The sequence below is a fragment of the Carcharhinus amblyrhynchos genome, chromosome X (assembly GCF_965287045.1).
Source record: "Carcharhinus amblyrhynchos chromosome X, sCarAmb.v2.hapA, whole genome shotgun sequence".
Classification (NCBI taxonomy): domain Eukaryota; kingdom Metazoa; phylum Chordata; class Chondrichthyes; order Carcharhiniformes; family Carcharhinidae; genus Carcharhinus; species Carcharhinus amblyrhynchos.
In genome coordinates, this window is record NC_137359.1 from 8,579,002 (window position 1) to 8,593,400 (window position 14,399).

At 50.5% G+C, this 14,399-nt stretch overlaps 1 protein-coding gene across 5 annotated transcripts in view; it reads right to left on the bottom strand.

The window, feature by feature from the left end:
* Positions 1-3,215: 3,215 nt before the first annotated feature.
* The window catches only part of smarcc2 (SWI/SNF related BAF chromatin remodeling complex subunit C2), a 145,062-nt gene continuing 133,878 nt past the window's right edge, over positions 3,216-14,399 (bottom strand). For 4 of the 5 annotated variants that reach the window (XM_080218061.1, XM_080218060.1, XM_080218059.1 and 1 more), the window contains exons 25-28: positions 13,116-13,250; positions 12,654-12,993; positions 10,341-10,760; positions 3,216-5,598 (exon numbers count right to left, since the gene is read on the bottom strand). In XM_080218061.1, the coding sequence (XP_080074187.1) occupies positions 5,531-5,598; positions 10,341-10,760; positions 12,654-12,993; positions 13,116-13,250 (963 nt within the window). In that variant the 3' untranslated portion in view covers positions 3,216-5,530. The remainder of the gene's footprint in view (positions 5,599-10,340; positions 10,761-12,653; positions 12,994-13,115; positions 13,251-14,399) is intronic. The other variant, XM_080218062.1, reaches the window with a different exon arrangement.

Genomic DNA, 14,399 nt, shown 5'->3' on the forward strand with positions numbered 1-14,399 from the left:
TATTACTCGCTCTGCATGTCGTGGCGTGGGATCAAGCAGGCGATATGAATTGAATAGCCAAGGTGACGTGTGCGTGTTTAAGACGCAGCCACATATATAAAGCAACTCGCAGGCAGTGACACACTGAAATGGGTCGTCCAGCAATGAGACGGCTCTCAAATAAGAAGTTATTTGTGAGCTTGTCGCATAACCGTGCCTTAATCTGGTGTTGTGAAAACGTCGCTGTGAGAATGGAAGGCAAAGGGATGCATCTTTAAGGTGTCTGAGACTAAACGCTTCATGAAGACAGGGACCAGTTAGCGATTGTGAGAAGCGTGCATCAGAGTACCCTGTCCCTACCCCACTCAAATCATCACTCTGGTTACACTGTCACCATTTACACACAGCACTAACTCAAAGCCCACGCCTAGAAAAGAACAACTGCAGGTGGCCGATGATCAAGATTGCTCAGAGACAACCAAGAGATGGCGATGCCAAAACGGCCACTTCATCAGGCAGCAGCAAGAACACCAGTACCCAATGGTCAGAGCAGCAAGACGGGTCAAACACCCATGAATTTCAAAATGCCCAGCAACCAAACTATGTTCAAAAACGGTCCGAATGAGAAGCACAGGACACGAGAAGATACGATTCACAGTGTTATTTGCCTGCCTGGTCAAGGGGACAATTTCAAACATAAAACCACACGGACAATCACATTCCCTGCGTGAGTGGGGTCATAATAATGGCTGGATAGATAGGGATGGAGTGGAGCTTATGGATTAATAACATGGAATATGGTCCAATCCCAGATAACAGAAATAGCCACACTGCCGTTATCCTCGAACTTCCAACATCCCTGGTTTAACTTTTGGACGTGTGTTCAACAAACCATTCAAGGATCATGCTCACTCCGAATGGGATAGGTGGATGGAGAAAAACCCTTCACAAAGGCTGGAACTGTATGTGCTGCCCCGCTCGCTGGTTACTGTGGTTTTGTCGTCAAATTGTGGGAAGCTACTAGTACAAAATATCATCAAATCATTCCAAAAATGCCACAATTCCAATTCAATGGATAGAGGAAGACTATCTGTTGTGGAGAGATGATTCTGAAATGCTAAATCTGCTCCAAGTTGAATCTGTATGATGATGCCAAAGTGACTCAGAATGAGTTTGATGCTGCAGATGATGATTGTGATGGTATTTTAACTGTTGTGAATGTGGTTATGGGTATCCCTCACAGAATTCATTCATCCAATTAAATGTGTCACTTTGATTGAATTTTATTACTGCTGTTAAATTATGTTCCACATAACAAAATGGTGACCAGCTACACCAGCAATTCACATTTTATACTCAGCCTACAAGGTGATCCCTGTTTTTGGAAACATTTCTTGATGCCTCAAGGGTCGATTTACACATGACAATTGACTGTAATCCAGAGAACACAAACGGAAAGCTGTCACAACGGTCAGCAAGTCATTTGCTAATTTATAAGGGAAAGCCTTTTCTAACAGTCTGCATTTGTGTTGTGTGTATGTGCCTGTGTCTGTGTGTGCACGTGTACCTATATCTGGGGGGAGGGGTGTGTGTGTGTGCACGTGTGTGCACCTATGTCTGGGGGTGTGTGTGTGCCTGTGTCTGGTGGGACATGTGCATGCCCATGTCTTTTGGGGAGGGTGGGGAGGAGAGAAAGGGGTGTGTGTGTGTGTGTGTGCACATGTGTGTACCTTTACCTGTGGGTGTACAGATAGGTGTGTGCTCACATGCGCCTGTATCTGGTGGGGGTGTGTATGTGTGCGTGTGTGTGTACATGCATGTGCACCTGTATCTGGTGTGTGTAGGTGGGTGTGTGCGCGAGTGTGTGCATATGTTGGAGTGTGTGCGTATGTACGTGTGTATGCTTGTGTCTGGCGGGGGTGTGTGCATAGCACATGTATGTATGTCTGTGTCTGCCAGGGGGTGGGGATGTGTGTGGCGTGTGCATGTGTGCCTGTGCCTGGTGGGGGTGTGTGTGTGCCTGTGTCTGGTGGGGGTTTGCGTGTGCCTGTGTGTGGTGGGGGGGAGGTGAGTGTGCCTGTGTCTGGGGGGGGGGGGGGGGGGGGGGCGGTGTGTGCCTGTGTCTGGTGGGTGTGTGCGTGTGCACCTGTGTCTGGTGGGGCGTGTGTGTGTGTGCCTGTGTCTAGTGGGGGTGTGTGTGTGTGCCTGTGTCTGGTGGGGGTGTGTGTGTGTGCCTGTGTCTGGTGGGGGTGTGTGTGTGTGCCTGTGTCTGGTGGGGGGGTGTGTGTGCGCCTGTGTCTGGTGGGGGGGTGTGTGTGCCTGTGTCTGGGGGGGGGGGGGGGGGGGGGGGGCGGTGTGTGCCTGTGTCTGGTGGGTGTGTGCGTGTGCACCTGTGTCTGGTGGGGCGTGTGTGTGTGTGCCTGTGTCTAGTGGGGGTGTGTGTGTGTGCCTGTGTCTGGTGGGGGTGTGTGTGTGTGCCTGTGTCTGGTGGGGGTGTGTGTGTGTGCCTGTGTCTGGTGGGGGGGTGTGTGTGCGCCTGTGTCTGGTGGGGGGGTGTGTGTGCCTGTGTCTGGTGGGGGTGTGTGTGTGCGTGCCTGTGTCTGGTGTGTGTGTGCCTGTGTCTGGTGGGGGTGTGTGTGTGTGCCTGTGTCTGGTGGGGGTGTGTGCGCGCCTGTGTCTGGTGGGGGTGTGCGCGCGCCTGTGTCTGGTGGGGGTGTGCGTGCGCCTGTGTCTGGTGGGGGCGTGTGTGTGTGTGTGCCTGTGTCTGCTGGGGGTGTGCGCGCGCCTGTGTCTGGTGGGAGTGCGCACACGCCTGTGTCTGGTGGGGGTGTGTGCGTGCCTGTGTCTGGTGGGGGTGTGTGTGTGCGCGCCTGTGTCTGGTGGGGGTGTGTGTGTGCGCGCCTGTGTCTGGTGGGGGTGTGTGTGTGCGCGCCTGTGTCTGGTGGGGGTGTGTGTGTGCGCGCCTGTGTCTGGTGGGGGTGTGTGTGTGCGCGCCTGTGTCTGGTGGGGGTGTGTGTGTGCGCGCCTGTGTCTGGTGGGGGTGTGTGTGTGCGCGCCTGTGTCTGGTGGGGGTGTGTGTGTGCGCGCCTGTGTCTGGTGGGGGTGTGTGTGTGCGCGCCTGTGTCTGGTGGGGGTGTGTGTGTGCGCGCCTGTGTCTGGTGGGGGTGTGTGTGTGCGCGCCTGTGTCTGGTGGGGGTGTGTGTGTGCGCGCCTGTGTCTGGTGGGGGTGTGTGTGCGCGCCTGTGTCTGGTGGGGGTGTGTGTGTGCGCGCCTGTGTCTGGTGGGGGTGTGTGTGTGCGCGCCTGTGTCTGGTGGGGGTGTGTGTGTGCGCGCCTGTGTCTGGTGGGGGTGTGTGTGTGCGCGCCTGTGTCTGGTGGGGGTGTCTGTGTGCACGCCTGTGTCTGGTGGGGGTGTGTGTGTGCGCGCCTGTGTCTGGTGGGGGGTGTCTGTGTGCCTCTGTCTGGTGGGGGTGTCTGTGTGCCTGCGCCTGTGTCTGACTGCGTGTGTGCACCTGTCTGACTGTTTGCGTGTGTGTTTGTGTCTGGAGATCTGCGTGTCTGTGACCGGGGTTTGGGAGAGAGGAGCTTGATGTGTTTCTAACACCTGAAGACAATAACAATCCTGTCACTCTGCTAATAATCCCTTTAGTGGGATTTACAAAACAATCCCATTACAAGATTTCAATTTTTGTTTCAGAAACAAAATCGCAAGAAAGAAAACAATCTTTAAACTTCAACCTTTTCTGGGTGGAAAAGCAGGAGGGGAAAATGCTGCAATCTGCCCAATCTCACAGAGTTGAGCAATTGTATATTTGGACTGTGCAAAGGTTCTGGGGACGGTGTGGTGGGAATGGGGCAATACAACCGACTGCCGCACAGTCTCAAACCTTCTGGAAAAAAACGTTAGGACCCCTTATTGTAAACGAGTGCTTTCTGGGGAGTAAAATACCACAAACCTTTGTGTAAATCATTGCATTTAACTTGCAATATAAAAGCTAGGTTTCAGATGATCTTTTACTCAGAGCTCTTTGCTGAACCAATTCATTGGTGAGTCAGCTTTCTTGATCGTGGTCTAAGATGCTTTGGGACCCCTCCGTCCACATAGCAATCAAGTGAAATGGTGCCTGGAGCAGAAAGCCCAATGGGCCCGTCATTCAATATCAACACAGTGGCATTGCCTGTCCTTTGTCAGCAACAAAGCCCTCCACAGTTACTATCACTAATTAAACCAGCCACTAAACAACCAAGCCTTAATAACTGACACAACACTCAGGACACAAAGAATCACTGGAACGTCAGGCCGCATTCGCCACTGTTTGAAATTTCACCGTTGTTCAGGGTGGTTGTCTGCAAAAGCTGCCTGCATGGAAAAGAAAGGTATTTAATAATCCAAAAATGGAGGGGAGATTTCCCTGGTTCTGCCCTCTCGGCCAGCTTTGACTGCCCAGAGTTCATGTCTAAGTGAAGACCCAGGAAAATCTCCCCACCGACAGCCTTTGACGATACAATCCGACAGTACGGTCTCCACCAGCAGCATGAGAAACAAAAACTAAACCACCAACAGACAGCACTCGGAAGCAATGCTGCCATCTATCAGTGGATCTCACTGGCACGGGGAACTCTTATTGTCAAAGTTATTTGATCTAAAATTGAACACTAATCCAACCAATATCGAAAGAACTTAACCTCTTTATCAAAGCCAGAAGAGATTTGGAGACAGGACAGGAATGAAAAGCTTTAAAGCTCAGAAACCTTTTGCTTACGGAGGGAGGGGGGGGTTGTCCTGGGTGAAGTCTAACCACCCGATCACCCCTCTGTCCTGCCTCAGTTCTAACCTCACAATGAGTTTGCAGTCTGCTGAACGAAAATGGAAGAGAACAGCTTGACGTATGGCCCCCACACCTGCTGGACTTGGAATTTCCAGCTTTTGGCTGAGCCATACCCCAACCTGACAACGTTACCACACTAGACAACGGGCCAGGACTAAAGGCAAAAATGCTTCGTACGTAAACTGCTGATTGTAAAGCAAGAACAAAATCAAACAAAATAAAAAATCCACAGCCAGCTATTGTCTTTTCAACATCAAATGACCACCCTCCTCTCACCCCCCCAAAACAAAATGGCACAATGAGATATTTCACAATTGACACAAAATGGAAAATAGCAAAAATCAGCATTGGATACAGAATAGGGGCAAGCGCACTCAAATTAATGATGACGGTTTGGTATATTTGCAATGGAACCGAGATGGTTTCAAAAGATGTCAGAGGCTTTTTAAACTGAGTGCGTGGATGGTGTGTATGCATTAGCAATAATAGCATAGTATTATACAATTGGTCTGTGTAGCATTGTCACTTTCCATTGCACACGTCATCTCTTACAACACTGACGTCAGAATCACCTCCACTACTGATCAGAATTGCTGTTTCTTTTAACCACATTTAACTTGCGAATGAGAACATATCTCAGCATATCCACCCAAGCTGTTCTTCACATCAGCACACCACATTCATTCGAGATATAATGCTGCATCTTCTTCCAGATGTTGCTCCTCACTGCGACGGGGGCACTGCTGCTGATGGGGTTGCCATCACCTCTGTCTGCATCGTGGTGCTTTGTTCTGGAAAACAAATCAGCATCTTTTTAAAGAAAGAGATGGATTTGAGGCCTTTGATCGCTCAAGTGGAGAATTTGAACCAAAGGGAGGAGGTCAGGAACACCAGGAAAGCTGACGTGGCCAAAGGTAGCGATGCAGAAATGCTCTGCCTGGTATGAATGGACACCTCCAGTGGGTTCAACATAGCTCAGAGCATCTGGGTTGCAGTTCATACTGTGACATCAACTGCCCATTACAAGCTATTGAAGTGAAGACTGAGGCATGAATGAGTTTGTGAAAATGGAAAACAATTAGAATCAAGTCCAGCTTAATAACCACCTTGCTAAACAAGGAATGGCCATTTCACTGAAGAATAACCCATTATCCTACTTCACGCTACCGTTCAGGACAAAGCCTTCTCAAGTTTCTGCTTTTAATTTAAAATAAGATTGCGTAACAAGCAGACTGATTAAATGAGAATCATTCCCACAGTTTTCTGCATTTCTCTCCTCACTCCTATCTGACTTTGCAACTTCAAATAAAGTGCAGTTTCTCACCTATCCCCCACTCTCCTGCACCATGACCATCCCCTCCACAAAATCATTGCTTCCACGTGACTCTCCACGCTGCTCTCCACGTCAACAGCAACCTGCCTTTAGATAGCACCTTTACCGTAATAAAACATCCCACAGCATCTCATAGCGTGTTCTCGGGTTTCTGGAGGGTAGACTGTGGGAGAGCCACCAGCAGTATGCTGGAACAGTCAAGTCGAAAGGTAGCAAAGTCATAGATAAGGCTTTCAACAGCAGATGAACTGAGACAGGGGTGGAATTGAGCAATGTTCTAGAGCTGGAAGTAGGTGGGCTTAGTGACACCACAAATGGGAGCCGGAACTTCACCTAGGGTTGAAATACGGTGTGGTTCAGTCTCGGACTGTTGCAGGGGGGAGGGATAGCGTTTGGAGCAGGGGCTGAAGTAATAGCTTTGTCCTGCCAATACAGAGTTGGAGGAAGTTGTATGGCAGCTAGTCAGACAGCAATCAGATAGTGCAGTGAGAGTGTGGGAGTTCAGGTTGAGCTGGGTGTTGGCACTGTTCATGTACAAAGTGATGTTGTGTTTGTGGATGATGTTATCTAACATGTAGATGAGAAATAGGAAGGGGCCAAGGACAGATCCTTGGGGGAGACCCAGAGATAACGTTGCAGGAAAAAGATTCGAAAGAACATCGAAAATTCCAGCACAGGAACAGGCCCTTTGGCCCTCCAAGCCTGCACCGACCATGCTGCCCGACTGAACTAAAACCCCCTACCCTTCCAGGGACCATATCTCTCTATTCCCATCCTATTCGTGTATTTGTCCAGAAGCCCCTTAAAACTCACTATCGTATCTGCTCCCACTAAAGAAAAAGCTACAATTCTCTGGCTACAACCATGTGACAGCCATCCGACACAGCCGCTCTGACGATGGACAGGGTTAGAGGAGGACCATGCAGACAGGCGAAGGACAATGAGGGCAGGCTACCTGCTCCTGGTCAGAGTGCTGACCCCTGAACTATCACCCTGGCATCTCTGTTAGCTGACACTACAAACAGCTCACTTTGCTCAGCAGCATCTCCACACACTCATTTTCCATACAGAGAAACACACAAATAAGAAGCAGGAGGAGGCCATTCAACCCTTTGAGGCTGCTGTGCCATACATTATGAGCATGGCTGATCGTCCAACTCAACAGCCTGATCCCGTCTCCCACCCTACCCCCCTCCCCCCACGCCATATCCTTTGATCTCCTTCGCACCAATAGCAATATCTAACTACTTCTTGAAAACATTCAATGTTTTGACCTTAACTGTTTTCTGTGGTAGTGAATTTTATAGGCTGACCACTCTCTGGTAAGCCTGTGGCATACACTATCACAGAGTGTGAAAGGACAGCGCGATAACCCACTGTACCCAGTCCCAGAGTGTGAAAGGACAGCGCAAAAACCCACTGTACCCGGTCCCAGAGTGTGAAAGGACAGCGCAAAAACCCACTGTACCTAGTCCCAGAGTGTGAAAGGACAGCGCGATAACCCACTGTACCCAGTCCCAGAGTGTGAAAGGACAGCGCGATAACCCACTGTACCCAGTCCCAGAGTGTGAAAGGACAGCGCAATAACCCACTGTACCCGGTCCCAGAGTGTGAAAGGACAGCGCGATAACCCACTGTACCCGGTCCCAGAGTGTGAAAGGACAGCGCGATAACCCACTGTACCCGGTCCCAGAGTGTGAAAGGACAGTGTGATAACCCACTGTACCCGGTCCCAGAGTGTGAAAGGAAAGCGCGATAACCCACTGTACCCGGTCCCAGAGTGTGAAAGGACAGTGCGATAACCCACTGTACCCGGTCCCAGAGTGTGAAAGGACAGCGCGATAACCCACTGTACCCGGTCCCAGAGTGTGAAAGGACAGCGCAATATCCCACTGTACCCGGTCCCAGAGTGTGAAAGGACAGTGGGTAACCCACTGTACCCGGTCCCAGAGTGTGAGAGGACAGTGAGATAACCCACTGTACCTGATCCCAGAGTGTGAAAGGACAGCGTGATAACCCACTGTACCCGGTCCCAGAGTGTGAAAGGACAGCGTGATAACCCACTGTACCCGATCCCAGAGTGTGAAAGGACAGCGTGATAACCCACTGTACCCGGTCCCAGAGTGTGAAAGGACAGCGTGATAACCCACTGTACCCGGTCCCAGAGTGTGAAAGGACAGCGTGATAACCCACTGTACCCGGTCCCAGAGTGTGAAAGGACAGCGTGATAACCCACTGTACCCGGTCCCAGAGTGTGAAAGGACAGTGTGATAACCCACTGTACCCGGTCCCAGAGTGTGAAAGGACAGGGCGATAACCCACTGTACCCAGAGTGTGAAAGGACAGCGCGATAACCCACTGTACCTGGTCCCAGAGTGTGAAAGGACAGTGCGATAACCCACTGTACCCAGTCCCAGAGTGTGAAAGGGCAGTGTGATAACCCACTGTACCCAGAGTGAGAAAGAACAGTGTGATAACCCACTGTACCCGGTCCCAGAGTGAGAAAGGACAGCACGATAACCCACTGTACCCGGTCCCAGAGTGTGAAAGGGCAGTGTGATAACCCACTGTACCCGGTCCCAGAGTGTGAAAGGACAGCGCGATATCCCACTGTACCCGGTCCCAGAGTGTGAAAGGACAGCGCGGTAACCCACTGTACCCAGTCCCAGAGTGTGAAAGGACAGCGCGATAACCCACTGTACCCGGTCCCAGAGTGTGAAAGGACAGCGCGATAACCCACTGTACCCAGTCCCAGAGTGTGAAAGGACAGCGCAATAACCCACTGTACCCAGTCCCAGAGTGTGAAAGGGCAGTGTGATGACCCACTGTACCCAGAGTGTGAAAGGACAGTGCGATAACCCACTGTACCCGGTCCCAGAGTGTGAAAGGGCAGTGTGATAACCCACTGTACCCGGTCCCAGAGTGTGAAAGGACAGCGCGATAACCCACTGTACCCAGTCCCAGAGTGTGAAAGGACAGTGCGATAACCCACTGTACCCGGTCCCAGAGTGTGAAAGGACAGTGTGATAACCCACTGTACCCAGTCCCAGAGTGTGAAAGGATAGCGCGATAACCCACTGTACCCGGTCCCAGAGTGTGAAAGGACAGTTTGATAACCCACTGTACCCAGTCCCAGAGTGTGAAAGGACAGTGCGATAACCCACTGTACCCGGTCCCAGAGTGTGAAAGGACAGCGCGATAACCCACTGTACCCGGTCCCAGAGTGTGAAAGGGCAGTGCGATAACCCACTGTACCCAGTCCCAGAGTGTGAAAGGACAGTGTGATAACCCACTGTACCCGGTCCCAGAGGGTGAAAGGACAGTGCGATAACCCACTGTACCCGGTCCCAGAGTGTGAAAGGACAGTGCAATAACCCACTGTACCCGGTCCCAGAGTGTGAAAGGACAGTGTGATAACCCACTGTACCCAGTCCCAGAGTGTGAAAGGGCAGTGTGATAACCCACTGTACCCAGAGTGTGAAAGAACAGTGTGATAACCCACTGTACCCAGAGTGAGAAAGGACAGTGTGATAACCCACTGTACCCAGTCCCAGAGTGTGAAAGGACAGTGCGATAACCCACTGTACCCGGTCCCAGAGTGTGAAAGGGCAGCGCGATAACCCACTGTACCCAGTCCCAGAGTGTGAAAGGGCAGTGTGATAACCCACTGTACCCAGAGTGTGAAAGAACAGTGTGATAACCCACTGTACCCGGTCCCAGAGTGTGAAAGAACAGTGTGATAACCCACTGTACGCAGAGTGAGAAAGGACAGTGTGATAACCCACTGTACCCGGTCCCAGAGTGTGAAAGGGCAGTGCGATAACCCACTGTACTCAGTCCCAGAGTGTGATAGGACAGTGGGTAACCCACTGTACCCGGTCCCAGAGTGTGAAAGGACAGTGCGATAACCCACTGTACCCAGTCCCAGAGTGTGAAAGGACAGTGCGAAACCTGATTTTATTTAAGTAGTTTCTCATACTGAAGCTGCCCCTGCAGTAACAGCTCAGTTGAGGTTTCATTCTCACTCTCCAGATTGGATGTGTAGTGCAGTGTGTGAAGGGGCTCTCCAGGTCATTTCATCATTTAGTTTTGAATTTGTTTCCCAATCCCTGAATCACATATGCTTTTGCATTCCATCTCTGCGCTCAACTTACAATCTAATACAGCCATCACAATTAAATGCCAAGCATCGCATCTCACCTGCTATTGGACTTGTGTTGCCCTGCACGGCAGCTACAATAGCAGGGCTCTGAGCTGCTGCTGACGCTGGGGTGGAAGTTAGAGGCATGGAGGGTGGGATGATGTTTCCAGCTATGTTAGGATGTACAGAACTAGGCAGATCTACAGGCAAACCTCCTGGCAACCCCATACACACGTTGCCAGGAACACCCCGAGACATGCTACTGGGTACATGACCATGCACTGGGTTTGGCATGCTAGCAGGCAGATGAGCTGGAACGTTTTCTGTGATGACGCTACCCATGCTACATGCAATAATGGCTGGCACAGCACAAGGCATACCAGCAGCCATATTACCAGACATGTTCGAAGGCATGCCAACTGGCATGTTACTGGGCATCAGTTGATTTGGAGTTTGTTGACTTGGAAAAGGTGCCTGACCTGCAAGAGAAAAAACAACTGGTTTCTATTCATTGCAAATTTTCAGGGAGTCTGATTTTCAGCACCTAGGAGATAACATTCAAACACAGAAAGCAGGTATGGCACCTCTGCCAGTACATGAAAAATGTGTCAAAGTAGAAAGCAAACATTTACCCAACTGAAATGAACTGAAGAATTCCCACTGCAATTTGAACTAAATGCAGGACCTGGGGCCTCTGGAAAAGCCAGGTCACAACTTCAGATAGAGAGCTGTTGCTTGACTGGGTAGGTGAGTAGGATGGGGGATGGGCAGTAAACTGAAGGGAACTTGGGGTGCCCCAGGGGTCGGTGCTGGGGCCTCAGCTATTTACCATTTATATAGATGATCTGGAGGAGGGAACCGAGTGTAGGGTGTCGAAATTTGCTGATGACACCAAGATTGGGGGAAAGGCAAATTGTGCGGAGGGTGTGGAGAGTCTGCAGAAGGATCTAGATAGGCTGGGCGAATGGGCCAGGAAATGGCAAATGGAATTTAATGTTGGCAAGTGTGAGGTGGTCCACTTTGGTAGGAAGAATGGTAGGAAGGACTATTACTTACGTGGCGAAAAACTGCAGCAGGCGACGGTGCAGAGGGACCTCGGGGTCCTTGTGCATGAGTCGCAAAAACCCAGCCTGCAAGTGCAGCAGGTGGTCAGGAAGGCGAATGGGATGCTGGCCTTCATAGCGAGGGGGATTGAATATAAAAGTAGGGAGGTCTTGCTGCAGCTGTATAGGGCATTGGTGAGGCCGCAGCTGGAGTACTGTGTGCAGTTTTGGGCGCCGCACCTGCGCAAGGATATTTTGGCCCTGGAGGGAGTGCAGAGGAGGTTTACTAGGCTGATACCGGAGTTGAGGGGGTTGAGCTATGAGGAGAGGCTGAATAAACTAGGCTTGTACTCGTTAGAGTTTAGAAGAATGAGGGGAGATCTCATTGAGACGTATAAGATGATGAATGGGATGGATAGGATAGAGGTGGAAAGACTCTTCCCGCTCAAAAAAGACAGTAGGACTAGGGGGCACAGCCTCAAGATAAAGGGGGGGCGGTTCAGAACGGAGTTGAGGAGGAACTTCTTCACTCAAAGGGTGGTGAATCTCTGGAATTCTCTGCCCGTTGAAGTGGTGGAGGCTGCCTCGCTAAATATTTTTAAGAAGCGGGTTGATGGGTTTTTGATAAGAGAGGGGATTAAGGGTTATGGGGAGAGGGCGGGAAAGTGGAACTGAGCCACGACAGATCAGCCATGATCTTATTGAATGGCGGGGCAGGCTCGAAGGGCCAGATGGCCTACTCCTGCTCCTATTTCTTATGTTCTTATGTTCTTATGAACCCAAATTTGAGATGACTGATTGGGCGGGGGGGGCCTCTGGGAGAAATCTTGATCCACCATCTGACAGCTCTTGATGTACAGTAATACAAGAATGATGAATGGGTGGCAGGTTGGCACAGTGGTTAGAACTGCTGCCTCACAGCACTAGGGACCCAGGTTCAATTCCAGCCTCGGGTGAGTGTCTGCACGTTCTCCCAGTGTCTGTGAGGGTTTCCTCTCTCAGTCCAAAGATGTGCACATTAGGTGGATTGCCCCTTAGAGTCCAAAGATGTGTTGCTCAGGTGGAAATGTGTGGGTTTAGAGAGATGGGGGACTGGGTTAAGGTGCTTTCCCAGAGAGCTGACTCAATGGGCTGAATGGCTTCCTTCAGCACTGTAGAGATCCTATTTTATGGTAATCAGTGACTGGGACACTTTACCTGAGGCCTGTTCGATATCAGTTAAGTCAGTGTTTAGAACCAACCCATCAATCCCATCGACCTTAACTTCCCCACCATGTGGTAGAATATCTTGAAGCTGATCGGTGTTTTCCATGCTGCTCTGACACTTACCGTGAGGAAGAACTGCAGGCTGAGCCGGTTGCTGCTGTTGATGTGGTGGCTGTGTTGATGGAGTCTGCTGTTGCTGTGGAATGGACTGTGCTATGGAATCGCCGGAGGCCTGGTTCACAGGCCCTTGTTGCACTGCAGCTGGTGGTATTGGCTGCACTGAGGTCGGAATGATGGCCGGCTGCTGACTGGCTTGGGGGCCAGATGGAAGCTGATGCTGCTGCTGTTGCTGCTGATGCATTTGTTGAAAGTGCTGTTGCCGTGCTCTCATCTCAGCATACTTCAGCTGCTCCATGTGAAAGGCCTGCCTATCGCTCAGTAGCTGTTGTCTCTGGTATTCCAACTGTCATGTTGAAAACAAAATGAAGGAAATAATCAGAGTAAATACTGGACTCACATTCAACTGCTGTTGTAGAGAACCTGTTATAGCTGCTCTGAGTAGAAGCTTGCACCATCGCGACTTACCGCCTCCCTCTCTCTGTCCATAATGGTCTCAAGTTCTTCAAAATGACGGAGTTTGATTTCTAGTTTTTTCATCTGTGTTTCGACAAGCAGTGCCACCAGTGACTTGATTTTCCGTTCTTCCACCGCGGCAAGGTGCTGGAAAAGATGCAAAATTCAGTGACATATAATTCCCCACCCACAGTAAAAGCACCATCGGATTTGCAGCAGTTTAAGAAGGCCAGCCACCGCCTGCCCAAGGCAACTAAGTTTAAGTTTATTTATTAGTGTCACACGTAGGCTTACATTAACACTGCAATCAAGTTACTGTGAAAATCCCCTAGTTGCCACACTCCGGCACCTGTTCGGGTACACTGAGGTAGAATTTAGCATGGCCAACGCACCTAACCAGCATGTCTTTGGGCACTAAGGGGCAGTTTAACATGGCCAATTCACCTATTCTGCACATCTTTGGACTGTGGGAGGAAAATGGAGCACCCGGAGGAAACCCATGCAGACACTGGGAGAATGGGCAGACTCCACACAGATAATGACTCAAGTCGGGAAACGAATCCGGGTCCTTGGCACTGTGAGGCAGCAGTGCTGTCCACTGTGCTGCCCAAAGGATGGGTAATGAAAGTGGGTCAGACATATATTTCCAAGTCAGGATGGCGAGTGGCTTGGAGGGGAAACTGCCATTTATCTGTTGCCCTTGTCCTTCTAGATGGCAGTGGTGATGGGTTTGGAAGGTGCTGCCTAAGAATCTTTGGTGAGTTCTTGCAGTGCATCTTGTAGATAGTACACACTGCTACTGAGCATCGGTGGTGGAGGGATTGAATGTTTGTAAATCTGGTGCCAATCAACCGGGCTGCTTTGTCCTGGATGGTGTCAAGCTTCTTGAATGTTGTTGGAGCTGCACCCATCCAGGAAAGTGGAGATTCCAGCACACTCCTGACTTGTGCCTTGTAGATGGTGGACAGGCTTTGGGGAGTCAGGAGGTGAGTTACTCGCCGCAATATTCCCAGCCTCTGACCTGCTCTTGTAGCCACTGTGAGTGTGGCAAATCCAGTTCAGTTTCTGGTCAATGGTAACCCCAAAGGTGTTGACAGTAGGGGATTCAGTGATGGTAATGCCATTGACTGTCAAGGGGCAGTGGTTAGATTGTTGGATTGGCTCTGGAATTCCTCCCTAAACCTCGCTACCTCTTGTCCTTCCTTTAAAATGCTTAAAACCTACCTCTGTGACCAAGCTTCTGATCATCTGCCCAAATATCTCCTTCAATGGCTCAGTGTGAAATGTAATCTGATA